The sequence below is a fragment of the Mauremys mutica genome, chromosome 11 (assembly GCF_020497125.1).
Source record: "Mauremys mutica isolate MM-2020 ecotype Southern chromosome 11, ASM2049712v1, whole genome shotgun sequence".
Taxonomy (NCBI): domain Eukaryota; kingdom Metazoa; phylum Chordata; order Testudines; family Geoemydidae; genus Mauremys; species Mauremys mutica.
Genome location: NC_059082.1, coordinates 77,539,869 through 77,567,084, shown reverse-complemented (window position 1 = coordinate 77,567,084; position 27,216 = coordinate 77,539,869). Strand labels below are relative to the sequence as shown.

Here is a 27,216-nt window from a genome sequence, read left to right as displayed (position 1 = left end):
CCCCACATGCACCCTATATTAGCTTCACAGTGCTTGAAAGTCACTTCTGGACTCCCAAATCCAAAAATTGAGGGTCTCAAGAAGGCTGGACAAAGCACAAGGATACAGTGGGGTTGAGTCTAGGCAGTTACTGGGATAATGCACAAGTAGAATCTAGCTCTGAGTCTCTGAGCTTCAAGGTCCTTCATATCCATATCTGTTCAGCTTTAGACCTGGTAGTTAAGTTTTAGTAAGTTTGCTATAGATTTTCACCCTCACCCTCCAGCAGCACATGGGAGGTGTTAGTGGTACAGGCCAGTCAAAACATTCTCTGAATCCTGCTTTTTCCTTATGCCAACCTCTCCCTCTGCCCTAAATGGTGGCAACGCCAGCTACCAGAGCCCAGCCCAACAGCATGTTGCAGAGAAACCACCATAGAATTGCAGGCACATAAATGAATCACACACCAGTTTCCTCATTTCCAAATGCAGGTTTTTATTTGTCTTTCTCCACTTGAAGCTATTTAAGTTATACAAATGGCACTTACCAAAAAAATAAAAAAAAACCATTAACAAAATTTCAGAGTGAGATGTTTTCAAAGCCACGACACCCGATAAAGGAGACTGAAAAATTCTTGACCTATTGTCACATGGAAGAAGCCAGAGCAGGAGTTACATGGTTCAAATTGCAGCTACGAGTGGGAAGAGGGCCACAGTGGATGCAAAAGCCAGCAAGCAGTATGTGCCAAGTCACAGGATTGTTCAGGATTTCAGCAGGCCACTTGTTTCTTTAGAGGCATCTTTGTCCCTAGAGTTGATTGTGGTTTAAAACACTTAAAAGACTGATAGACCATCACCCCTGAATTTGAAAGAAGGCAGATGAACCCAGAGGTAGAGTCCTGACATCACAATAGGAGCAGAGATGATAGGGAGCCCATTTCATCCCCACTCAGATTAGGGGTGCCAGTTGCTCTCTATTCAGAAAGTTTAGCACCAAGCTCCTATGGCAAGAACCCACATAATGGCAACATGGCTTTAAGGCTTATGAACCCCTCCCCCTACCTTGCCTTTGGCCACTGGTAGCAGCCATTTGTTTTGGCACAGATGTGAAGCCACAAGCACCATGCATGGTTTATAGCTTAGCAAGGCATGGAGATGTGGACTGACCCATGGGAGCCAGCTACTGGAACACAACCTATGCCTGTGATGCAGCACCTTATCTCTGGAATACATCCACCTACCTGTCCTCCCACCCCCAAAATCGGTACAGGCTCAAACTGGGACATCGGGTTGACCAAGTACAGATAGGCTATTTGGGTGGTCACAGGGAGTAGAACTCCACCCTTGGGAAGGCCTCAAAGGGCAAAGTGCCTACTGATACCCTGAAGAGAGGGCTAGCATCACCTATTACAAATGCACACATTGTTATAACTAATGCAGACAACAGCTGATAATAGTGCTATGGAGAGCATATATAAATAGACATTAAAATACTGTTTTGGTCCTTTCCGCTTCCAGTAATGTTGCTAAGTTTTCATGCCATCAATGCAGAGTTGGCACTTGGGTCAGACACTGACTAGTTGTTCTCCTCTCTGCCACCCCAGTGGGGAGAGGACATGAGAAATAGGCATTTTACACTTTGCCACCTCACCATTCTGTGGTGAGGATGAAGATTCCAGTAGGGTATGAGATAAGAACTGAACAAATACCACTGTGCAAAAGATGCTAATAAGTTTTCCATTCTAAACTGAGATCTATTTTTGCTTCCAGCCACTGTCCAGGGAATGAGAAATGTCAGCCCGTTTATACTGCTCCTCTCCTCCCAATTCTCCTGTAGCCCAGAAGACTTGGTTGTTGGGCAAAAAACCCACTGAGATACAGCAGCTGGTGGGGCACAGTCCTGCTGTGTGCCAGGCTCACTCAACTCCTCCTGAAGACACTGGGAGAGGAGGGTGTTCAGAGCCCTTGTAAGACCCAACCCTGGCTAACCAATAGGCAGGTATGCCCACCCTGTTCAAATTCCACTACTCCTTTTAAACAGCCACCGGGAAATCAAATTCCCAGCCTGGCTGGCAGGGAGAAGTTTTTTGGAGAGGAAATCTTCCCCAGTTGGGCACAGAGAGGCAAATCAGAGGGTTGCTACTAATTTCGCTCAATGGGTCCACCCACAGCATCTGTTGATATTCAAAAAAAGCCTGTCCTCTTCCAAAAGTCTAGGATTAGCACTAAGGCAGCTTCATTAGCCTGTCAGCTGAATATCTCAGTAAGATGGGCTAGAACCTGCTCGGGAGTCTGAAGCCTTTAGACTGACTGGCCTTAGAGTTTCTAGGTGAACCCCCTGCACGTCTTTCCAGTTCTGAGAGTTAAGCTTGCTAGTCCTGCAGCCGAGTTCTGTTTTGCTGGCTGAAACCAGCCCCTTGATGGGCTGGGTATGATATGCTAGAACACCTCTTCTGCCCCCCCACTAGGGACTGAAGGTATTTATCCATAAGCCAAGTGGGGAGAAGGAGAGAGTTTCTTCCCCAGTGCTGGGAAACTATGGAGAGCACGTTTAATCAGAGACAGGGATTTAACATAACCCATCTCACCTCCCTTGGTCTGAGCAAATACCAGGAGTGGGGGACGCTGGCACTCAGATTCTCCAGCTTTGTTCAAGCTAGCCCTTGCTTGACAGCAGCACAGGCATTGGCAGTGGAGATTGAGATATGGTGCCAGCACTCCAATATGGCACAAGAGAGCAGAGGTGATCTTATTCCCTTTAGTTTTAGAGGAAGAGGACAAAGGTGATGCTCAGAGCCAGGGTGGAGGATGGCAACTACAATTTCCAAGCCCAACATAAACCCAAGGAAAGACACCACTAGCTCTATAAACACAGGTTGCATTTTCCCTAGGTCATTATCCAGTTTTAAGAGATAAGGAAGACCAACCTCCAACAAATTGCATTGGATTCTATGGCAGGAGGGAGCAGCAAGCCAGTCTGAAAATCCTTTTACAGAGAGAGAAACCAAACAAAAAAAAAAACCAAAAAAATTGGCAAGGGGGAGAGCTAAAGTGCATTTTAATATTCCCAGAGGGTGGAGGGGTCGATTGCATCAGTGGAAGCCTTGAGGACACCAGCATGGTCACCCTTCAGGTATTTGCCGTTGGTTTTGATAGCCACTTTGTTATAGTCGCAGAACTCGAAGAAGAAGTCCACAGGCGTATTGCTGCTGCTGGTGACAGAGGACTCGCTTCCCACCATCCAGTATTTCCCAGTGGAATCTGCAGACAGGGTGTGAGGAAGGGGAGAAAAGCAGTGTCCTGAATGGAGGATATTTGGACTAGATGCCAGAGGCTAGAAAACACTGGCAGCCCCCCGCCCAGACTTGTTGGCTATAGTGCAGAGCCCATGATGCAAGTTTCCCCTTACTGCCAGCTACTAAGCTGAACTGAAGAAGGCAAAAAGAAGCGTTGTGAAATCCCAGTTAGGAGAGGTGGTGCCATTACAATCCCCATGAGTTGTGAGCCATAGTACCGGAGTGTGTGAGAGAGAGAGAGCAATGAGCTCAATAGAATCAAGCATTGAAGGGGAAGTATATGGCACAATTAATTGTTATAATATCCAAAGACCTTTGGACATTTGAAAGGAGAGCCAGTTTTGCAGCCTGAGCTGTTCAGTTTGCCTATGGGAAGACTGGAGAGGGCCATTCAAGGCCAGTCCACTCGTTTCAAAGTTTCCTGTGCCTCCTAAATGAACTTGGGTTCTGACAGCTTAGGGAGCCTGGAGTCCATGTGTCATAGCAATCACAGGGGGAAGGAGTAGCACCTATGCAACCCAACACTCAGTCTTGCTCTTAGGGACGCCAGACCAAGTTCAATGGCAGTGATAGGCTCACTCCCCATCCACTGACAAATGCTAAATTATGGTCCAAGATATCTGGTTGTTGGCAGCCTCCAGGACGCCAAGGGCTGAAGAGGTGCAGAGAGTCGTCCCTCTGCAACAGGACTGAGGATTCACAGTACAATAGCAAGGAGGTTTAGGTTTCATTGATATGCCAGCATTGCCTCGGATTGGGTTTGTTAGGCATGAAACCTGAATGAGGCAGAGGGCAGAAAGGAGGCCACTCCAGCCAAGTGGTAAGCCAATGGCCACACTCGAGAGCAGTGGCTCTCAGCCCTTCTAGACGACTGTACCCTTTTCAGGAACCTGATTTGTCTTGCGTACCCCAATGTTACATCTCAAAAACCTACTTGCTTACAAGACAAAAATACAAAACAAGTGTCACAGCTGAAAAGTTACCTGTCTCATTTTTAACCATACAATTATAAAATTGACTGAGCTATAGATTTTGTATTACATTTCAGTGTATATATAGCAAGAAACAATTCTCTATGAAATTTTAGTCTGTACTGATTTTGCTAGTGCTTTTTATGTAGCCTGTTGTAAAACTAGGCAAGTATTTAGATGAGTTGATGCACCCCCTGGAAGACCTCTGTATCCCCAAGGGTACGTGTACCCTGGTTGAGAACCACTGGGCTACCTTCTAGGGCAGATCAGACAAAGCCTCCCAGTCATTCCACTCTATGGAAGGGTGCCATACAGCCTTGCTCTGTGGTGTAGGAGATTAGAGTCATGTAGCCCTTAGGGGAGTATCACTGCTAATGATGCATAAAGGAGATCATTTGGTCACGTTACTGTATGAACAGCTGGGCTACTCATACAAATGCAGCCACAGGGGAAGATGTGGGTAGGTGGAACCCCCAAGGCTGCATACCAGCAGGACTGACCTTTGATATTGTAGGCACCATCATTGAACTCCAGTTGAAAGACATCGTAGGAGGAACGATTGCAGTCCAGGGTCCCTGTCACCTTGCGGCAGCCAATGAAGCCGTGTTCCCCACGAAGGACAATGATTGGCCTGTTAATCAGCTTCATCAGAAAGTGTTCTGTCTCACCTACCCAGCCAAAAGGAGAGAAGGGAGGTTAGGTGTCCAGCTTGTTACAACAGATCCAGATTCCCTGGGGGATAAGTACAAGAGATGTGCCATGGAGATCCCCCAAGGTGTCCCAAGCTATCCTCTCAGGGTTCTAGATTTGACTTGGGGTGGGTGAAAACAGCCAAGGGGATTCAAGTCAAACCCATCAACCTCCTCCAGTCTGGTCCATCAGAGCCGGGGAGAGGAGACTGTTCCCTTGCTCTTTGCCACCTTCACTCTGACACAGGCCAGGGGGTGGCAGAGCCATAGCCCAATCAGTGAGGTCAGAGCTTTATAGCTCCCCCAGTGTCATCCGAAGCCTTCCCCACCCTTACTTGCCCAGAAATCACTGGGCTATAGAGGCCAAGGCATCCCCTCACCTGCTGCCTCAACAGTGGCTGCAAGCTGTCCATTCTTCTTCGCCGTGACATACTTGCCATTCGCAGCCTTCAGGGTGATGCGCTTGTCGCACCATTCGATGTCGAAGTAGCAGCTGGCGTTCCTGCCACAGCAAAGAAACAGCAGACAAGCCATTGGGAAGGGAAGAGCTGTACTGGGGACCATTCTCCTCCAACAGTGAGGCCCATGGAGAAGAGCTCATTCTGCAAAGGTTTATGCAGCCAGCCAGGCCAGCTGATGTTTGAGATCCTGCAGAGGAGGGTTTGGTGGATTTATCTCAGCATCTCTTTTCTAAGGAGTTTTAGTGTTAACAAAATTCACCGTCTACTGGGCAAGTTTCAGGCTACAATTTAGGTCTGAACTGCCAGCAGTTAGTGGAGCAGACTATATTCTTGGCAATAATCTTTGGGCTAGGTTCCCCTTTGTTCAGCTGATAGTTGTGCCTGCCGTCCCCGAGGTTAAACTCCTAGGGCTGAACTTGTGTCCATGGTCTTCTTTAGGATATGTCAAGGCTTTTGCCCCACGTAAAGAGAAGTGATACAGGTTTTACCCGAGATAGGCCCAAGGAAGACATTCTGGGGTGGAGGAGAGGGAGGTCGTTGAGATCTACTTTAGAACTCCAGTCTAGATTTGAGAATCTGGAGTCTCGTTTCTCCATCAGGCCAGACTTGGGATATCCATTCATTGCGAGTTTCACAAGGACTATCCCCATATGCAGTTAAAGTCTGAGATCCAAGGGGATTCTTTGAGGCAGTGCCTAAGGACAAACGTGGCAATCTCCGTGCTAGGAGGGGTTTGGAGAGTGCTCAGTTACAGAAACAGGCTCACTTGGCACAGAGGTTTTGGGCAGAGGGACTGAAGAGTCACCTGGAGTCAAATGGACCCTCTTGCTAGGCTTTGCTTTGGGTGTGACAAGTTTCACAGCTCAGTGGAACCACATCCATCTGGTACTGGTTACACATGGCAAGGAGACTCTTAGGTAGGAATTCCATTGAGGAGGCAGGGACTCTGGACTGTATGCTTTCAGGGCAGTTGCTGTCATTCCCAAGTGATCAGAGTCCACCCAGCTTTGTGCATTGTTTTAACCAGTCTGGTTTGACTGGATAAAATAGTGAGAAGTCTCACTTGGTGCAACACCACTCAGCGTAGGCAAGGGAGGATCAGAAATAAATAGCGTCTCATTTTGCTTTGCCCGGCCTGCTGTCCCAAAGACACCAAGTAAGACAGCAGGAAGCACAGGATTCTGCAGCACCTTCATATATGGATGAAGCTTGCTGCATCTATTGTACTTCGGAGAAGCTGATGGGAGTCTTGGGGCAAAAGAAAAGAAAAGAAATTTGGTGTTGGGATCTCTGGTTGGAAAGATGGATCGCCTGATCTTGGAGGGCCGTACTCAAGGCACTGGAACAGGGCCCATGCAGATAGTTACTCTAACAGCCTTATAGTTCTCTTGTGTAGATAGTATTAAAGGGGATGGGTGGGTTCTAATCAAGGCTTTTTCATGAAGTTATTACACCCATTTCTGGCACAGCCTAATTTACATCAGAGGGTTCAGATAGGAACTGCAAAAAGATTATTCCTACTTGCTGCTAAAGGGCCTTCTGAAGTTTGGCAAGTTGGCTGCTCCAGATACCCAGTGGTCCCTAGCCAAGTGAGGCAGCGTAACAATTCACAACAGCTACTGTTTGCCCCCTCCCCCCGAAGAGGCCATTTAGCCCAAGGGGATGAGTGCTTGCAGAGGGCTGGGGCCTTATTACCAGGCATGGCATCACTACCCTTCTAGGGCCATGCATAGGAATGCCGCACACCTCCACTGAGCAGCAGATCTTGCCTGTATATCTACAGAGTGCATTTGTAGTTGGAAGTGAAGACATTGGCCTTTCAGCCTCCTGCGGGGAGGGACAACCTTGGTGGTGGACCAGTTGCTTTCAGTCAGACCCTGGACTCAGAGGCATTTCTACCCCAGTACTCGGGTATCAGAGCCACCTTAGAATAGCTGACATTCAGAGGGTAGAATAATTTTGTTCTACATGCAGATGAGACCCCTGGATACTCTGGCTCCAAAGACAACCACCAAGCAGAATGCCCTGCCCACAACAAACACTGGTCAGGAGATGCTCTAGAGACTTACTTTGTCGAGGCAGTAGACTGTATCCCACCATTGGAGGTGAGGGTCCAGTATTTCCCAGTATAGGTCCTGAAGGCACACTTCTTGGTGTCCTTGTTAATCTCCAGCTGGAAGGTTTCTTGGTCACTCTCCTCATCCTGATTGGCTGAAAGGTCCATCCCTATAGGAGAAAGTCAGGAAACTCATCTGGTGGCAAGAAGCCCCATCCTCATGATACTGGCCCCCCCAAACCAACCTAGTCCAGCTCAGACTGGACAGAGGCACAGAGAGTATTAGAGAACAGCCCCTAATACAGCCAACTTCCAACATGTTTGTTAGGGACCCCGTGAGTTAACTGAATCAGCAGCACAATAGCAACAGCAAGGTAGAAAGTGGGGCAAGTTTTGCAGAAAGATTCTGTGACTGTTTGCTTACTCTTAGTGAATCCCCCTTAGCCTCTGCACGGGGTACTAGTGCAGCTTTCTGCAAAAGCACCTATGCAAGCATCCAGGGAACAGTTTCCCTGACATTTAAGATTTTAATCTGGATGCTCAAGCAGTTGGAACAGAACATTTCAGCTAAATCTGCAATAATCACCACAAACAGCTAAGAGCGCTACTCAGCCCTATTCCTGATCAGCCCATCCAATGAAAATGAGAACGAGAGGAAGTTACAATTGGCTACTAGATGTTTTCATGTGCAAGAGATGCTAAACTATTCAATCTACACTAGTAAAACTTGTCTGCCAGCATGCGACTTTCCACCACATCTGTAGACTTTATGGCGTGCTTAAAACCAGGGCATGGGCTTGCAGGTGTTAATTGTCAAAGCCGCTTCTGCGTTTCCTAGTCATGCTGCAGCACTGGGAATCAGAGGCTGCAATATGGCTGAAACAATTTGTACCTCATTGGCTGTACAAAGGAAGAGAATTCAGGGTATGCCATATTGTGTCAGGTACCTGCACCCCAGAGCACTACAGATGCCTCTCTCCTCTTCCATGTCAGCCGGAAGAGATCAACAAGGATGTCAACTGGCCTAGACTAGGCTAGCATCCTGCACAGATCAAAGGCACTCCGTATTAAAACTGGAATCCTAGCACCTTAAAGACTCCCCCCTCCCCCGGGCCACTTTCACCCTAGAGCCTGCTTCTCTCCCTCCCATCCCAACACTGCCTGGCTCACGCACGCCTGCAGCTCCTTGTAGTTCCAACTGTCCTGTCTGGCTTATCATGGCACTCAGGCTAGTCTCCTTGCTGCTGCTCCTGTGCAAAACTGCACGGCTTTCCCTCCTGTATACTGCTACCTCAACACAGCTGTCATGGCACCCTAAGCCAGTCTGGCCCTGAGAGATACCGAGAGGCCACACTTGCATCTGACCACAGGCATTTATCGTCAAGAAAATGTGCTTAGTCAATACATGCTTGGGCCAAGTATCCCTGCAGGGAAAGGGAAACTCACCAAGCTTGGCAGCTTCTTCCTAAAAATACTTCTGGGATGTGAGTCACAAGCAGCATTTTGGAGCCAAGAAAGGCCCAGAGTAAGATTCCAGTGTCAGACTTCAGAGATCTTAGCAACCTACTACTTTTGCTTCTATTCCTGGAGCCTGCTGTTCTCCATGGGGCTTTGGAATCAGAACTGTGGGGGTAACTCTGCTGAAATGAACGCTAGGAATGGAGGGAACCATCTGGCTGCCCCAGATGGGAAGGGTTTTTCCAGGGAGAGTATGGAAATGGCGGGTTATTGAGAACAAGTTACTTGCCCATTAGCAAGAATGAAGTGCTGAATTTGACATGGATTCTGGAGCTGAATTAAAGTGGGAGCATTCAACATAATTTCTCTGTGGCATGTGTTTTAAAGGGCCATTGTCTACCAAAAGGACATTGCCATTAAATTCTGTTCACAGCATCCTTCAGTGGGATAAAATTGAATATTTTGTGAAGGGCTTCCCCCCCCCCCTTGATGTTGAGGATCCTCCCCCAGTATAAAACCGGCTTGTCACCTCTTCACTATTAACAGTAGTAGCAAAGCTGAGACTCACTTGCAGAGCTGGAAGGGAGAGACAGCAAAACCGCCTATACCAAGTGCCTTCAAACGCACAGGCCAACAACTAGTTTTCCCTCTAATCTTTCATCTCTTACAATCTTGAGGGTTACGCCTAGTAGTTGGCGCAGAATTTTCAGAGAGTCATTCAGATTGGCCACCACGTCCCTTTAATTAGGGCATTAAACTGCAAAAACAAAAAAGTCACTAGATTGGAAATGCAGCTTTGGGCCTATCTATAGAAGGGAACAGGCCTAGACAGAGGCAGGCTAGTTAGACATCGGTTATCTGGTCAGACATCAGGGTGAAGACTGGCCCGTTGTGAGAAGTTGATAGGGGCAGTGTTAGAGATGGGGGGGCGGGGGGGCTGGCTTCAAAAAGTTATAGATCCATCTCTAAACCTTCACATGCATTTAATAGCCAATACTGAGGCCACCTAGGTCTGGCCTATACTTTATTAGCTGGAAGGATAAGCAATTCAGCTTTGTTTACCTAGCTTTATCCATAATTGTATCTACCATGTCTAAACTGGCTTCTTGTCAGTACCACCAGTACTTCTCTTTTCATCCAGGCACCTGTCACTCACGCAGCTGCCCTCTTTGGTCAGTCCTAGTGCAAAATACTGCTGGTGCCCATCTTCACGTGTACCAGGCATTTTGGGGCCATTTGAGCCTGTCTTCTTCCCCCAGGAGAGATTAGACTTACCTCCCCATCCTCCGGCCCTGCTTCTAAGCTCAGTTCTGCACAGCTCAACATGTTGTGGGTCTCAGTGCACCTTTGCAGTTCCCTGGGTTCTGGAGCCACCTGGGAACCAGTCCAGTCCCTGGCTTAAGCTAACCAGCCTTGTGAGGCAGTTTTTGCAGCTCAGAATAGCCAGAGCACAGCAGTGCTCCAGCCACGTCTCCTTTGCCAGGGCTGAGAGCTGCTTCAGCAGCAATGCACTGTCCGAGAAGCCTCTAATGCTGGGGAAATCCTATGGGGTTAGATCCAGCTGGTTAGAATGCCTTTAACCTGGCTGAGCTGAGGTAAAGGGGCCAGAATCGGGGCCTTCACTCTGCTCAGGTCAGCCCTGTTGGTGAGCCTGCTATCAGAACCAGTTCCCCGCCCCCCAAAAGCGCCCCAGGAGAATTTTTACTGTTGTGCTTGTGCCTCTCCAACATGGCCTTAACTGAACAATTTGCTCATTCACCATGATTTTGGAATAGCCACATCCAGTCCTGCATGCTGCAGAACTCAATGCAAGACAAGCAGACAGCATATGCCAGGCATTCAGCATTGGCGTGTTGGAACACAACGGTTCCAAAAGGCAGCTGTGTGGCAATGTTTGGGACTGATGCATGTTAGTTATTTATGGTGCTGGCTGCAGTGACCTGTGTTTTGTCACCTGATTAGCTGAGACAGGTTTGAAAGCCAGGTGGGAACATCTCAGGTGCGTCAGCTACAGAGAATGAAGAGCTTGACCAGGTTACGGGATAGCATCTTCTGCTAGAGCCACCAAAGGCCCTGTCTACAAGGATGGTTTTAGGGAAGTCTCTGATCTGCAGCTCAATAGGCTGATCTGTGTAGATGGAAGGGGGGGCAGAATATTTCCCACAAGTTCTCTGTGCAGACACAGCCAGGAAGTCTCAGTCCAGCCCATTACATCCGATAGCTTATGGGAGGAGAGGGGCAGGGTCCTGACAGTAAGAGTTTTGGGTAAGGACTCTCAATCCCCAGCTTGTAGGCCTAACTTTGGAAGGGGCATCGAGCTTGCTACCCACCATGCTGCTACCCCCTTTGCCTGCAATTTCCCATGCCTGCCATTTGGCGTTTGCTCCTCTGTGCTCAGCGGTAGAAGCAGCAGCTGGGGCTCAACTCACATCTGGAAGTCTATTGAATAAGCCTTTACACAATGGCCATACACTGAGGAACACAGTCAGAGGCTGGCTCGGGCTGGTGTTCCCCTTGTAGGGAAGGAGGGGCAGAAAATAAGGCCTCAGAACCAATGAATGAATGTGACTGCATAAGATCTGAGTAACAGGAAAAGCTTGGCCCAGGCCAAGTCTTTTAAGACAATATCCTTTAGTTCTGACAGCTTGCAGTTTGGGGGAGGGGAGGGGGGGTTGCCGCCTTCACCCTGAGATCTCCCCTCCCCAAGCAAAGTGTGAAGGAAGCACAGAATGTTGCTTGGGTAAACAGGCAGAGGTGATGGACATTAAGGTGGCAGCTGGCAGGGAAAGCCACAGAAAGAGGAAGGAGTTTTGGTTTCCTGCTAAGTTTCACAGAATCTCAGTTCCATTTGATTAAAAATGGAAACATTTAAGATTTTAGTTTCTTTCATCCCTGCTCTCCCCACTAGAAAGGGACGTTTCCTCTCCCAAATCCAGTATTCAGTTATGAATAGAATTGTTTGGAATTTAAATTGTTTACAAGGAAGACTGAATACAACTACTGGGGAATTTTTCATTCAAAGATGTTTTGACCAAAACCCTTTGGTTGGTTCTGCTGGCAGGGATGATCCTATTCCAGCAAGGATTTGGGGTCCCTGTGTCTGTTTGACAAGCACTATCAGGCCAGGCATAGGGCAGCAGGTGGAGTAGTCAGAGGAAACTGCATAGAAGCACCTGATCTCTCACTAGGTCTAGCCCGATGTTCTAGCACTCCAAATTTGACCAGTTCTTCCTAGTCTAACAAGGTTCAAGACTAGTAGAACCACATGCTTCCAAACAAGGTGTCAACCTAGCTTAATTGGGGGGGAAGGGGAGGAGGTTGGGTATATCTAGTACTCCCTCAGACTCCATGGAATGGAGGAGTTGGGGGGGAAGCCAGCAGGAATTGCTCTCCCCTATTCTTTCCTTATGGACCACACTAAGTAGAATGCTGTGGACCAGGGGTTCTCAGGCTTTCCTTTGGGGCCGCCCCACCCAACATGCTATAAAAACTCCACAGCCCCCCTGTTCCACAACTGGTTTTCTGCATATAGAAGCCAGGGCCGGCATTAGAGGGTAGCAAGCAGGGCAACTACCTGGGGCCCCATGCAACAGGAGCCCCCGGAAGCTACACTGCTCAAGCTTCAGCCCTGGGTGCCGGGGCTCGAGGCCCCAGGCTTCAGCCCCATGCAGTGGGGCTTTGACTTTCTGCCCTGGGCCCCTGAGAGTCTAATGCTGGCCCTGCTTGGCAGACTGGACCCCCTTGAAACCTGTTCACACACCCAGGAAGCTCCAAAACCCTGGTTGAGAACCACTGCTGTAGACTATTTACCATTGGGAATGATAAACTGGAGATAAATCTGTTGATAGTCTGTGGGTTGCTCAGCTTCTAGAAAACTCACTGTCTGAACTGCCAACAGAAAAACCCACTTGATTATTGACAAAGGTGATTTAGAAATTCCTTGTAATCTGTTTTCTAGACCAGAACTATAAAATACTGCAGTGTTTTATCCAACTGCAGTTAGGTTATATTGTAATTTTTAACCCCAAAATTGGATTAGGTGCTACCTGCAGCAACTTGTATTCCAGCTTGGGACTTGGCTACATTTTGCCGAGCCCATAGTGGTTTCAGGCCCCTCAGACCTGCTGAATCAAAGCTCCTCTTGGTTAAGTTATACATGTTCTGTCAACTGTGGATTTCACCTATACATTGCATCACCCCAGAACCAGCGCTGAGGTCCTTTTAAGAGGACACTTTCCATGGTGAAAGCTGAGCACTCCAAATTTGCTCAGATTGAAGTTAGTCAGAAGGGTCAGAGTGATTCACCCAATAACGTAAAGAGTGGAAGTGTTTTATGACAGTCATTCAGCAGTGCACATGGACATGGACATGTTTGCCTAGCTAGTTGTAGAGTCTTGTGGATACACAATCCAATGCATATGCTAAATTCAGGGCTCCAAGGAATAAGCACCAGAGTTTAGGAGTTAATGGGCCAGCATATCCCAATTCCCAGTCACTCACTTGCTCCACAACCTTTGCCATCATTTGCCCCTCCAGAAGCAGGCAGCATACTTCACCAGGGGTTTGTGGGAGCACGGAGTAGTCCCTACACTGAGAGCAAAGGACATTAAAAACATGAGCAATGGCTTCACCAGCCCCACAATAGCTAAAAACAAAACAAACACAAAAACACCCAACAAGCTGAGCTTGTGCAGTGCAGCTGGGTTAGTCCCAGTCACACCAATTTGCCAGTAATTGGTGCTGCTCTGTAAATGTTAAGGGGCCATAAATAGGATGGTCACTGACGTCTCCTGAAGGTGGTTAGAGATTATGTCTATCTAGATAATCAGTGTTAGGAGAGTGCCCCCATGGCTCAGTGCTTTGAGCCTCCAACCCATTTCTCTCCCCTTCCCTGCTCCGACCTGGCAGGGCTAGTCTGTGGCTTCCATCATGTAAGCCAGTTTCCCCACCTAGACAGCAGGGGATCACCCGTCCATTTCCAAACAGACCTTGAGTACAAGTGCCAGGCTCCCCTCTCACATGCAGAATTCAGCTTGAATGGCTAGTGAGCTGCAGGAACAAGGACGGCAGCAGGAAGTAGTGTCCCAACTCCTGAACTAGATATGGCAATCCAATCCACGCCCCACTTCACACCTGCAGTAAGGTCAGCAGCAGCTGGCGACTACAAGACATCTTGCATTTGAAAGGCTAGAGAAGGGCACCTTCTTTAGAGAGCAGCCAGCATGAACACTTACAGCTTCTAAACAGGCACGAGCTTGCCTCTGAGCAGTGGAGCAGAGTACCCTGGGACAGTGCAGTGGTGGGGTCAACAGAGCCCCTCAGTCTCTTCTGCTCCCCAATGCTAGGTACATTTACACTGCAGCTGGAGGGGTCGTTCCCAGCTCAGGCAGACACTCCTCCACTAGCTTCGATCCAGCTAGCCTGCCCAATAGCACTGGTGCCACAGCAGCACCAGTAGTAACTTGGACTAGCTGAGCAAGTACAATCCCATCTGAGATCTAGGTGGGACAGGCAGCCTTTAAAAGCACATTAGCTCAGAGCTACCATGGGGATATCTACACCGGTTGGAAGTTACACCTCCAGTAGGAATGTACCCTTGGAGTCAACTCTGCATCCTCCTACCTTGCTGCTAGGGTTCTAGGCTTTGAAGGGGGCTATTGCCAGCTGGGGCAGAGAAGGAAAGGGAGCTGGTAAGAGCTGCCAGCGCAGGACAGACAGAATATGGCTGCCCAAAAGCCTCTCACATTTATTTTAGCAAGAAGCTGAAGGGGGACAGTATTCAGTGCACCGCATCTCTAGGTGCAGATACAGCTCCTTGAACTGCCAACTATAGCCTTGGTTTCTGATATGAAATGTTAGCATACATCACTGTGCTCCCAGGGAGTTCTGTTCTTGGCTACCCTTAATCTGAAACAAGTCATCGGGAGGGATGCTTTGCTCTGTATGAGGAAGCCAGTGCTGGGTTGTAGAGGGCAAAAAGCAGACATGCCATGCCAGGAGCTAGATTCTACCTTCCCAGGGTGCCTCCTTCTCCTTCCCACTTCTGTCCCTAAAAGTGGGGAGACTAGTAGTACTCTGTTCACTCAGGTATGGAGGGCAGTTCCACATGCCACTTCTTTAGATCTCTTCTCTTTCCCATCAGAGAACTAGGCCAGGCCTGTCTGGCTCCAGCTGTGCTACACCCATTAACCGGGGTTTTGCAGAATGTGGTCTCCATGTGACCCAGCCCTCCACATCAGGGTTTTAATTTGAAATTATGAGCCACTGTTCCCTGCAGATGCAGTCTCTGCTTAGGAGGAGGAGGGATGGGGGAACTGGAATGTAGGGGAAGCCAGCTGGTCCCATTTTCAGAGCCAACAGCTAGAAAGCTGCCATGAAATGGTACTGAATAGTAACCAGCTTCCCATATGCTATGGCTCAGCAGGAACCACCTGCTGGGGTACTTGGAATGTATCAAGAGTTAGCTAAGAAACAATTAGTAGCAGGAGAAGTCTAGTCTCCCACCTGGGGGCATGAGATGAAGTGGGAGTGATAAAGCAAATCTAGATAGAGAGAACTGCACTATTGTCTTTCTTCATTTTGTTAGTCTATAAGGTGCCACAGGATTCTTTGCTGCTTCTACAGAACCAGACTAACGCGGCTACCCCTCTGATACTTTCTTCATTTGCAGACCCTAAAATAAAATTCCAAATGGAGGTGTAGACCCCATTGGAAATCTTAGTCTGTGGATCACAAGGAGCTGCAGACCACAGGTTGAGAGCTAGTTGATCTAGTGCTAGACAAAGCACTGGCTGCCCAAAACCGATCCTCTTCCCCACTACCATTCAAGGGTCAGCTGTGCTCTCGATAGTCCCTTGAGACTCTCCAAGGGATACAGCGGGCACAAGTACCAGATGTGACACACTGGATCGTAGGCCATAGGTGGTCTCACTCACAGGGAAATAGATCAGGCATGGGAGAGGAGAGAAGGTTCCCTGAAGCCCCCTCCCCAAATGTCAGGCTGGAGTTGGGTTATATCGACTCAGCAGAAAGGAATGCAATTACACTCCAGCATAACAATGCTTCAAAGGGCTGTAACTGAAACAGAACAGGAGGTCTGGAGGGTCACAGCCATGCAAAATTAGGGAAATGTTGCATGGTAAAATATCCTGAGTACCAAACAGGCTATTGTCCTCTCAGCCAGCTGCTAAGCTGTGGGTAAGAAAACTCAACAAAAAGCCTCCTTTTCTGCATTAAGGATTGGCTAACTCTAGGGATAAAATCATTCACTTTGGCCAGCTGGACCTTCTCCACTGATCAAGGCTAGATAGGTTCATCCCCACCTCCCAGAGGCTCTGGAGCATAAGGAGAAGCTGCGAGTTCTTCCCCACAGCAGCTTCTCCCCCACACTGAGTGATTCCAGGGACATATGGCTGAGTCAGCGGTTACTAGTTAGAGGATTTTACTGTCAGAGGCTGTGCTGCAGGCAATTATAGTAACATTAGAAGCCTTGGGGCTCACATTCTAGTAATTCCCATCTCCCTGTCCATTGCTCTGGATAATGTATGCAGACAGCTTATAAATACCCCAGCCCTCCTGCATCACACACCACTTGGTGTCTAGCCCGTTGCTTTCGACTTCTCACACCAATCAGCAAGTTCCATGTTGCTATGGCTGCTTTCTGGACAATGGCTTTATGCACCCATATTAAGCATTGGGGGGGAAGACAGTGGACAGACAGGAAGCTAGAGCAAGCTGTTGCTTTCTGAGCCAGGTGTGATTAGGGGTGATGGTGAAAGATCAGAAGCCCAGCCACCAGGTTGTGTTGCCTAGTCGCCTCCCAACCCTTACCCCTCCAGAGAGGGTCTACGCCTGATAAGATGAAACGTCCGACATCCAAGCTGAGAGGCGGGCTTGCTGCTCACACCTTGAATTTGGCACTTTGCCTGATTCTAAAGCCAGAAGCACTCATTATATTTAAAGTTTTCGGTTATTTCAGAGCGCTCTGCAAATACCGTTACCGTCAAACTTTAATTACTGCTCTTGGTAGATTTCCAGTCTGAAATCAGCACTACTCCTCCCGACCTCGACAGAGCTGCTAATTAATGTTAGAGGCACAGAGGGAAATAGGACCAAGAACTAATCTTCAGGGAACTCCAGAGTGGATAGAAAGCCACTTCAGGAGGAAGTCTGAGTGGTTGGCGAGGCTCTTGCTTTTGGCCAGATGGATGCAGTAGTCCTGTGGTAGAGGCTACACTAGGCGTAAAGGAGAAGCCCTCATCGACAGAAAGGATGTAACTGACTATTGAATATGGTCAGACAAACCTGGAGAAAAATCCACCCACGATATGGAATGAGGAGAGCGGAGGCAAGGGAAGTTGGACTGTGGCAGGTTTCATAGTTAAGAATCTGGGGGCGGAAGTTGTCCAAAGCAATAGGAAGAGCAGTGGCAAAGGGAACAGGAACGAGAGGGGAGGGAAAGTCACTCCCTAGGGCAGTCTTTAGATGGAGAAGACGCCTCCTCACATTTGGCAAAGAAAGAAGTCTGGGAGGGCAAGAGGATTGCCAGCATCTTTGGAAACCAGGTGATGGGAGGAATTAAGTCTTTGCAGCTCTGGTGAGAGCTCCCAGACTTACCTTGCTGTAGGGGGATTAACATTGAGACATTTTGGAGCTAGAGGGAGAAGAGTGGTCTGTATTTTGTTGCTCTATTAAAATAAAGTTTTAAATGAGGAGAATTCATGCCAGTAGGGAGCATCTCTAAATTACAGCTCTCGTCCCCACCAAGGCATCTTGGTACAAGCATTCTTATGAGTTGGCTCCATTAACAATGAGCTGTATGTTCAATGGTCCCCTGCTTCAGGAATATTACATAACAAAAGAATCTTTCAGCCCCAGCCCCTCTTTGGATAAGCTCCCCCCAGGGAAGACAGCTGTGGAAACTGACAGGAAGAAAAGCCAGAGTTGGATCAGGAGAGGGATTCCTAATTCCCTAGCTGGAAAGCTTTCCAACTGCTGCCAGCACAACGGGCTGGGAGATTAACCTCTCAGTACCACAGGGAGGCACAGACTCTGCATGAAATAGGCTTGTACATTCAGAGTACAACAAGTCTTCCAACACCATTAGTCAGTGGTGAAGTATTCTAGCAGCAACACCCTTTCCTCTGCCCTGAGCCTACTACACATGGGGTGGTAAGTGACGGATTCAGTCTGTAGCTGCTGGAAAAATTCAGGACCATACATAAAGTCATCCCTAGACGAGATGAGGTAGATTACCTCTGAGGGATCCACTGAAGGCACCCATTTCACTGCTCTGGAAGTAGATTCCAGCTGTAGACCCTTATAGTGAGGCGCAAAAGGTAAACAGCATTCAGGCATGAGTCCCCTATATATAGACTGAAGCAACCTCAATTTCTGTAGCTTGTATTAGGGCAAGTTATTACAGGATGGCAACAAGAGGAAAGCTGAAATGTGTGTAAGGAGACCGCATGCAGAACAAAGGGACAATTACATGTGCACACCTGCCTTTTCAGTTCATGCCCATGGCTCAGACTCCAGCGACAGGCAGAAGCTTTAGTATGCTGGGAATTGGTACACAGCAGGCAATATTAGTTACTGCCCAGTGCTTGGAGACTTAAAGCTATAGATGCAAGTGCTAAGCTGCATCTTTTACTTCAAAATTCTCATGTATGTACTGAAGTTAGAGCTCTATGGTATATGTAACAAGTCACGTGACATTAACCCACTACAGAATCTGCAACTGCTGGTTATCTGTAGCACAATACACCTCTAAGCCCAACTAAGATGGAGGCCTCTGTACTAAGCACCATGCTCCGGAAGAGCTTGAAGCTTGCCTACATAGAGTTGCAAGGGTTTAAAACTAATGGGGTTATTTTAAGCTCTTGCTACAGCTTTTTGCACTGCTTACTGATTTAAAACCAGGCTTGTTTAATTAGATTAGGAACTAGTTTGAATTTAAACAAGTCACATAACTAAAATGAAGGTGTCCACACAGGGTTTTTACCTAAAATCACTTCAGTTTTACAAGCAGGCAAGACAGAGGGGGTGTGTTCTCAATCTTAACAATGGAGGGACTGAAGTAGAGCAGGAACTCGGTATAGCAGAGCCAGGAACTGCATTCACATCTCCCAAATCCTAGTCCAGTGTCTTAACCACAAGGCCATCAACCCTCCCTGAAGGGTTATTCATAGACTAAGTCTCTTCAGCATGTTAAACCCCCTCAGAGAAAGCAGCAGGTCTCTCTTTGTGGCGCTGTATGGTTACCAGCTGGTTTTCAGATGTTGCAGGTGCTTCAGTTCCAACTGGAGAATAAGCCACCTCAATAATGTTACAGTGCTAAGCAGGTCTGACCCATGGAGTTAGGTTTCATGTGACCATCTTGGGGCCAAATATGGCTAAAATTAAAACTACTTCATATATGGCCTGAAAGTCTTGAGGTAGAGATCAGAGGTGGAATGCTGGGACACGTGTGCCCTGCAGGAGCAGCAGGTCCAGCAGCATGAAGTGGGTCCTTCCAGGAGGGTAGGCACCACATTCCATTCAGATTCACCACTCAAAGGGTCAAGCCCGTTGAGTGTTGGCACATGGGGGCAAACATGAAGCCAGATGTCCCTTCATGCTATTAATGCAGATAATAGATGCATAGTTCCAATGCCCTGGCCTGCGCATAGAGGCTAGCCTAGTTGTTTGTGCACTCTAACCTTGAGGAGACCAAAACCACTTCCAGCATGAACATGTGCTACTTAACAGTGGCCACAATGTGTGCATGGCATTTATGCAGTGCTTTCCATATGCCAATTTCAGGGCACTTATGAACCCAGAGTAAGCTTCAGAAGGCATCAGTGAGGAGGAAATTGACTCAAGTTAGCGCACACACACACATCCACCCACCCAGGCTCATACTAGGGGATTAAAAATAGCAGCAAAGACATTCCCATTCAGGCTGGAGTCCAGGCTCTGAAACCCAGCAAGAGGGTTAGTTCTCCAAGCCCAGGCCCAAATGTCTACATTGCTATTTTTATTCCCATAGCACAAACCCAGTCAGTTGACCTAGACTCTGAGACTCTCTGCCATGGGCTTTGGTTTTTTGTGCTCTGTAGCTGCACCTTCGTGACAGAGCAGCAGACTGAACCTAGGTTTCTTGATTCCTATGCTGCAGCAATGAAGGGATGACTTTAAGGAGGTAGCCAGCAAGTCATTCTCCAAGCTATTAAAGGCCAGATCAAAAGAAATCCCGCAAGGGAGGGTTACAGCTGAAAGATGCATCCAAACCTGCCACCCAACACCCAAGTTGAAGGGCCCAGTTTGTGGCCAAAGGGCTCCTGTTTGAATTGAACAACTTGCTATGTTGTGGCGATTCTAGAGAGCTCCCATGTTGTGGCATTTTACCCAGCAACACAATTTCTGTGTTGAGGTCTGCATGACAGACCTTCTGTACTGCTACCTGCATGCTAGGGTAGGACTACGTGCTCCAGTGCTATTTAACCCAGATACACCACCTATTTCCCACCTGTGCCCAATTGCTTTAGGGAGTCATTGCCGTGGGTCTGCCAGCAGAACTACAAGCTCAGAAGCATACAAGAAAGAGCTGCCAATGCAGATGGAGGGAATTTGGCTAGACATGAACTCAGGATCCCAGAAATAGAACCAGTGTCTCACCTGGGCCAAGATCCAGGGCACTTGTGGGTTTGAAGGCATTTTAAGTTGGGTTCAACTTCCCTTTCATCTGAACTTCATTCCAGCTACACTCCTCACTTTCTGGCTGTAGGTACAGAAGCTCAGTTTAGAGGACTGGCCTGCACTCCCCATTGCTTAGCTCGGACACACGGAACCTGGTTGCTTAGTTGTTCTTGCAAGGGGACCATCCCCTCATACCTGCAGCACTGCCCCAGGCTACTTTTCAATAAAGCTTCTCTGGGTATCACACCTCAAGTCTCACACTTGGACTCCTAGTTAGGGAGAAAATCCTGTTTGTTGGGGTCAAGTCCGGACACAACCACTGGTAAACAGACAAAGCTACGCAGGCTCTGCAGGCAGAGCAGCGGCTAACGCAGCACCTGAAGAGGCAGGCAGTGGCCATTCTCCTAGAATTGTGCTCTGGTTAGAGTCCTGGATGCAGCAGCAATAAGGACTTTACTACTGCATGGATTTCCAATCCCTTCATGGCCCCCATTAGGCAGATTGGGATCTCCATATTAATGGCTGAACCAGTCATTTAACCTCTGGGTCCAGGAAAAGCTGGGAACAGAGATCAAGAGTCACCACCCTACTCCCCTGCTCTGAGCATTAGGCAGTACTGCCTCTGGCTCTCTGGCCAGGTGACTCCCAGAAGTAGGTTAAGATTAAGAGGGAAGGACAGTAGGAGCCCCATTTACATTTGGCATTTAGCTACCAGAGATCAGGCATTAAGCACACCTCTCTCTGCAGTCACCTATCCCCAGTGTACTGTGAAGGCCAGGAGTCAGAAATCCCTATGGAATTCCCCTTCCCCCCAAGCAGCAGAGCTATAGATATCACTTACACCGGTTGCTTATGCAGGCTAGCTTTGATCACTTTGCTCATTTCCTTCCTACCCTCCCCCACATGCTTCCTGCTTCTGGCACACAGCCTGTAAACTCGCTTGATGTTCCCTCAAGTCAAGCCATGGTAGAAAGTAGTTATGCTCTGACAACACTAGTAAACATATGGAGGGGATAGGGTGACCAGACTTTAAAAAGTGGCTGATTTTTCACACTTGCCTTTTTTTTTGGGGGGGGGGGGGGGAGGGAGAGAGAAGAGAGAAATAGTTATTCTTATATATGCATCAGGGCATCTGGTCACCTTAGGAGAGGGAGATCACCCACCCACTTAGGGAAGAGCTCCATCACTCCCCTATCCAATAATTAAACAGGGAAGGGGAGTCCTGTCTGAAGGAGCCTCCCACCAACAGAAGAAAAGAACATCTGGTAAAAGCTCAGCAGCAGTGGGGAGTGCTCCCGCCCCAGGGAACCTGACTCCCACACAGGAGGCTGTTACAGCAGACCCAACATCTCCAATCCCAGAAAGAGGGGGTTTGTTTCTGCTTATCTTATTTCTAACCTGAAATTACAGGCTGACCTTGATATTTGCATATGTGAGCACCCTATTAACATAACCCCACTCTCCCATTCCCTAGAAAGTACAATCTGTCTCCTAGATAAACCAGCTCCTTTTGTAGTCTTGGCAGGCTTCCCAGCTAACTGAGCATTTCTTTCCAAGTAGGCTAGTTGATTACACCTTTGGCTGATCTCATCTGCTCCCTAGGCAGACTCTGGGTTTCTAAAATAGCCTGCAAGCAGCTACCTGGGCATAATCTCTCTGGAGGCTTCGTAAATCAGAGAAGGAAGCAGACAAATCTAGATCATCCTCAAAAGAATTATACAGTCACTTCTTTTCCATGCTGCCTGCCTGATAGACCTGTTTGACTTAAGTTTCCAGCTGATCCAGCCATGACATCTTCAGCATCTAGGGCACATTCCTAAATCCTGACCTAAAAGAGGAGATTACCCTGTTCTGTGGCTCTCCAGGCAAGCCCCGAGGAAGTTTTAAATTTATCTCCAGGAAGGATCTGAAGCACCCAAAGAAGTGGTGAATCAGAGCTGCCTTCCAGTCATCAGGCTGAACTCCTGCCATCCCGCTTCCTGTCACACATCCCCACCCCTGGCAGACTTTTCCTTAGGTTAGTGAGGCATGAATCCCTGATGTTCTGGGCTTCATTCCAGGAGGGACTCAGTGGGGAGGGAGGGAGGGGGGGTGAAGAGCTCCTCCCATTTCCAAGTGTTCTCTACCTGAATACAGTGGCAACCAAAGCCAAGTGATCTCTGCTGACTAGGCACTTGGAATCAATGAACACAGGCTTAACAACTATCCCTGGGGCTGCATGTGCTCCAACTTCAGGAAAACAGACAAGCCTAGGCAGTAGCTATTATAGCTCTAGCTGCAAAAGTTATCTGAACCCAGGAGCTCCTCTGGACTTCCTGTGGGAGAGTCTTTCCTTCCCTCCAGATACCCAGACACAAGGATCCTTTTCTCAGAGGCCCGGTAAGTCTATCCACTGTGCATCTAGCTTCTAGTTAGGCCAGGCAGAGCCCAGTTAGTGGAGAGGTAGCACTAACAAGGGGCAGATGCTAGCTAATCTGTGTTCACACCAAACTCAGGGTTTTGGAGGAAGGGGGGAAAACAAAGGGTTTTCTCAACTGAGTTTGCCACCCATGTTCTTTGCAACCTCACTGATGGTGGCAGGAGACAAGTCAGACCAACATACTGCTGCCCTCCCCAGTGCAAGGGGAAGGAGAGCATGACCCCAATGAGTCAGTTCAAAATACAGACTTTTCAGGGCCAGTATCAAGTGTTCATTTAGGATGTGACTCCCTTAGTCTGTTAGCCAGGTCACTCAGAGCATCACCAATCTCCAGAGCATCCTCTCCTCTGCAGTATCAGACACTAGGGACAGGCTTATCAGCCCAGTAAGGGAAAGGGCTGCCTGGAAAGCCTCCCCTGGACATGTGTTTTTAGGTTTGTTTCTAATTAACCTTGGAACAGAGTGGTTCTACTGCAGGGGGAGGGAGAAACCAGCAAGGGACTGAAAGAACAAGCAAGTTGTGCCCCAGCTGAACCAAAAGAGAAGCAGCAGCTCCACAACTGTTCATTGCTGCTGCTGGCTAGGATTAACCAAGCAGAAACTGCTTCCCTGCCTGAAACATACTTAAAGGAGGGATCATATTGCAGCTAAATTGCTCCATTGCTACCCATGACAGTCCTGAGAGGTGTGCTATTTCTTTCCCCTTTAAGGAAGAGACTGAATGAAGCTAAAGCAAGAACCCAGACTGGAGTCCATCTGGGCCCATGAAGTAAATCCCTTCCCCCATCCCAAAAGTTTGCACTTTGGCTTTTAACATAAGTTTTCTGGCACATCATGGGAAAAGTCTCAGGGGAGCAAGGAACCCAAATTAACAGTGATAGTGTTTGGTCCTCCTGCTCCTGGGTCTTCCCACCCACCCTCTTCAAATTAAGGATCAGGCTGAGTAGAATGCCTCAGACTCACTAGTCCGGGTCATTTGACCAGTTCCCACCATGGGTGATGGAGCCCACAGCCCCTTTCACTTCTTCCAAAGTGGATGGAAGTATTTTGAGGGAGGGAACATGAAAACAGATTTCCCCCCCTCCCCCAAGACTCCTCAAGACAGCTCAGCCACATTGCTTGGGCTTCTCCACTCCTAGCCACATTCCACACCCTGAAAATGAGCAGTGTTCTTTCCACCAGTGCTGCAGGAGCCTTCCTCCACTTCCTTGGCTTGTAGGGAGGCATTCCCTCCGCAGCCTGCCTATCTGACCACTGCTGAATGCCTCCCCACCCCCACAGATACCACCCCTCCCGCCATCTGCTTTTCCAATCCCGCATACTCCAGCATGACAAAAGACTGGAGCAGCAGCTCCCCCTCCCCCAATGAGCTCAGCAATAGCTATTCTTTCTGAACCACAAGCCCGCCCTTGTTCTCCTACCAGCCTCCCCATCTCCCCCCCCTCCATTGACTGGACAAATATTAAATATCAACTGTTCCTTTGGCTGATATTTTTGGGAGTTGGGTTGGATGTGGTTAAGTCAGTGAATTCCCTGTAGCGGCCTGCGGAGTGAAGACAGAGCAGGCAGCCATCCAACCATTACAGACACTTCAAGACAGGGGAGGTAGGAATCCTTGTGGTTGCACATCCATTTTGGTGACTGTTCATAGAAGGGCTTAGACCAAATTCATTCCACAGCCTTCACACACACGGCAAGCCAAGCAGTTACCATGTATATCTGACCTGTATCACAAAGCCAGGCAGTTTGTAATGGACTGGCTCCCACCTACACAACTGAAGTATCTTAAGATAGCTTTGATTTCACACTGGGGGGGCCGCACCATTCTGTAGCTCTCGCTCTATGTTACCAGCCTCAAGCAACTGGTGGTTACACTTGTGGGTGCAGAAGGTGCAAGAGAGGCGTTTAATGCCAGTCCTAACAGCCCGCTGAACTCCCAGTTAACAGTGAGCACCCATGGAGTGCTATGGTCAAAGATACGACCATGAAATCCACACGGTTCTTTCCCCATCACACACAAAGCTGGTCCTCTGCACCACTGGAGAAAAACCTGGCTTCCAAAGGGAGCGGGAGCTCAGCAGGCCAAGGCAATGCTCCCTTTGTGTGAGCTGAATGTAGGTCATGTTTTCCCTGCACAACCCCAAATCAGCCGCTAAACACCCGAGTTTCAGCTAAAGCCGTTACATAAGCCTGCCAAGTTCTGCCCTGCAGCGAGCAGCCTGGATGCACAAGCCAACACGCGCCGGAGGGACACGGCTGTAGCCCAGCGTAAGCAGCAAAGCGGGCCTAGGCCAGCATGCACAAGCGTGCAGGGGAGCTGCTCGCCCCCGAACGGTAGGTCTGGGGCCGCCTAGCATGGCTTGTGCCTGCACAGAGCCCCGGGCTAGAGGCTGCCCGTGCAATCCTGCCCAGCTTCAGGAGTAAGCGGGGGAGGGGAGGTCTGGAGCAGCCCACTGGGTTAATCACAGCCGCTTTTCTGAAGCGGGGGAGAGGGGGCAAAGGGGAGGATTGGGGACAGGGCGTTTCGTTGCTGGTTTAAGTAGCTGCCTCGGATGGGTTAGATCCGTTGCAGCAGCTGGTCTGGCGGTCGGGCAGCCAGCAGCTCCAGTACAAGGCAGGCAGCGAGGAGCAGGATGAAGCACCGGTGCCAGTTCCTACCGCCAGCCACGAGGCGCACGCAAGGAGCTGGCACAAGGTGCATCCCGGGGAGGCGGAGAGCCACTGACCCAAGCCGCAAACCCCGAGTAGGCTGGGAACCGCTTCCAAGCCAGGGGGTGGGGCAGCCCCCGCCCCAGCACCTGCACCCATGGGCACATGCCCGTCCCAAGCGAGGTCCCCCAAGGTACAGAGGCCTGGCTGCGCAGCGCGACCCCCAGCCCCGCCGAGGCGGGCAGCTCGGGGGCAGGGAGCTCGCCCGAGGATGCTGCCGGCAGGGAGGGCAGCGGGGGGGGGGGGCGCTTACCTTGCCTGGTGGACACGTTCCTCTCGTTGCCGGCTCTCAGGACCACCTGGGGGCAGCTCTGCTCCAGCACGAAGAGCTCGTCCTTGCCCACCTTGGTGCTCTTGCCGGCCTTGAGGGTGCCGCTGGGCCCGGAGGGGGCCAGGTAGCGTCCCTCGCCGTCCCGGAAGGCCACCTTGCCGGACCTGAACTCCAGCGTGTAGCCGGTGCCCTTCTCGGGCTTCTCCACCAGCCGGCCGTCGTGGCGGAGGAAGCGGTGGTCGCAGGTCTGGACGCTGTAGCGCTGGTCCTGGAAGACCAGGGTGATGAGGGAGTCCACCCCCCAGGGCACGTCGCGGTCCACCGCCATCTCCTCCTGCTTGGCGCTCAGGTGGGCGTAGCGCTTCCTGGTGAGGCTGTAGATGTTCACCTGCGGGTGCATGGCGATGTGCACGCTCCACTTCTCGGCCGCCGACACGGCCTGGGCGAAGCAGGAGATGCGGTCCTCGGTGCCGCCGAAGTAGCGCTTGTGGGGCTCGGACTGCAGCGACCAGCGCCCGTCGTCGTGGGCCAGGATGACGAAGCGGCAGTCGGCGGCCGGCTGCTCCCGATCGCAGCTCACGTTGCCGTCCTTGTCGGCCGCCAGGTAGCGGCCCAGGTGGCTCTTCAGGAAGACCACGTTGGTGTCGTCGCCGTCCTGCTCCAGCGTCCAGATCTGCTTCTTCTTCATGCTGGGCGCCGAGGCGTTCACCTTGAAGCCGAAGGCCTCCGCGGTCAGGTACTTGTTGCCGCAGTTGATGAGCCCGAACTGGATCTGGAGCGGCGCCGAGGTCCCGTTGGCGGTCATGCTGGCGCAGCGACGGGGGGTGGTGGGGGGGAGCGGAGCCGCTGGGGCTGCAGGAGCCGGCTGGGCTGCAGCGAGAGAGAGCGAGCGACAACAGGGGGCGGCGGTGGCTGCTCGCCTGGGTTTTCTCCACGCCTCCCCCCGGCCTTTGTTCGGCTGGACCGCGCGTCCCCCCCGGCCCCCCTCTGCCTCTGCACAAAGCCCGATTCACAGGCAGCGCCCCCAGCTGCAGCCTATATAGAGGGGCGGATGTCGGGGCTGTGCTTGCGGCCACGCCTCCAATTGAGACACCGGGGAGAGGGGTGGGGGAGCGAGGGTTTTGCAGCCACTAAAAAGAGGGGGGAGGTATGTTCCTTGCAGCACCCTAAGTAAACGCACTGCAGGGAATGAACCCCCTCCTCCCCCCGGGAAACCAGCCTCCCCTCCC

The 27,216-nt window shown here is 49.8% G+C and overlaps 1 protein-coding gene across 1 annotated transcript; it reads right to left on the bottom strand.

The window, feature by feature from the left end:
• Positions 1-454: 454 nt before the first annotated feature.
• FSCN1 (fascin actin-bundling protein 1) lies at positions 455-26,987 on the bottom strand. The gene is made up of 5 exons (XM_044980291.1): positions 25,970-26,987; positions 7,465-7,621; positions 5,315-5,436; positions 4,746-4,913; positions 455-3,239 (listed from the first exon to the last, which is right to left on the bottom strand). Exons 1-5 carry the CDS (start codon positions 26,790-26,792, stop codon positions 3,037-3,039), a joined length of 1,473 nt encoding a protein of 490 aa, XP_044836226.1. The 5' UTR covers positions 26,793-26,987; the 3' UTR covers positions 455-3,036.
• Between the last annotated feature and the right edge of the window lie 229 nt (positions 26,988-27,216).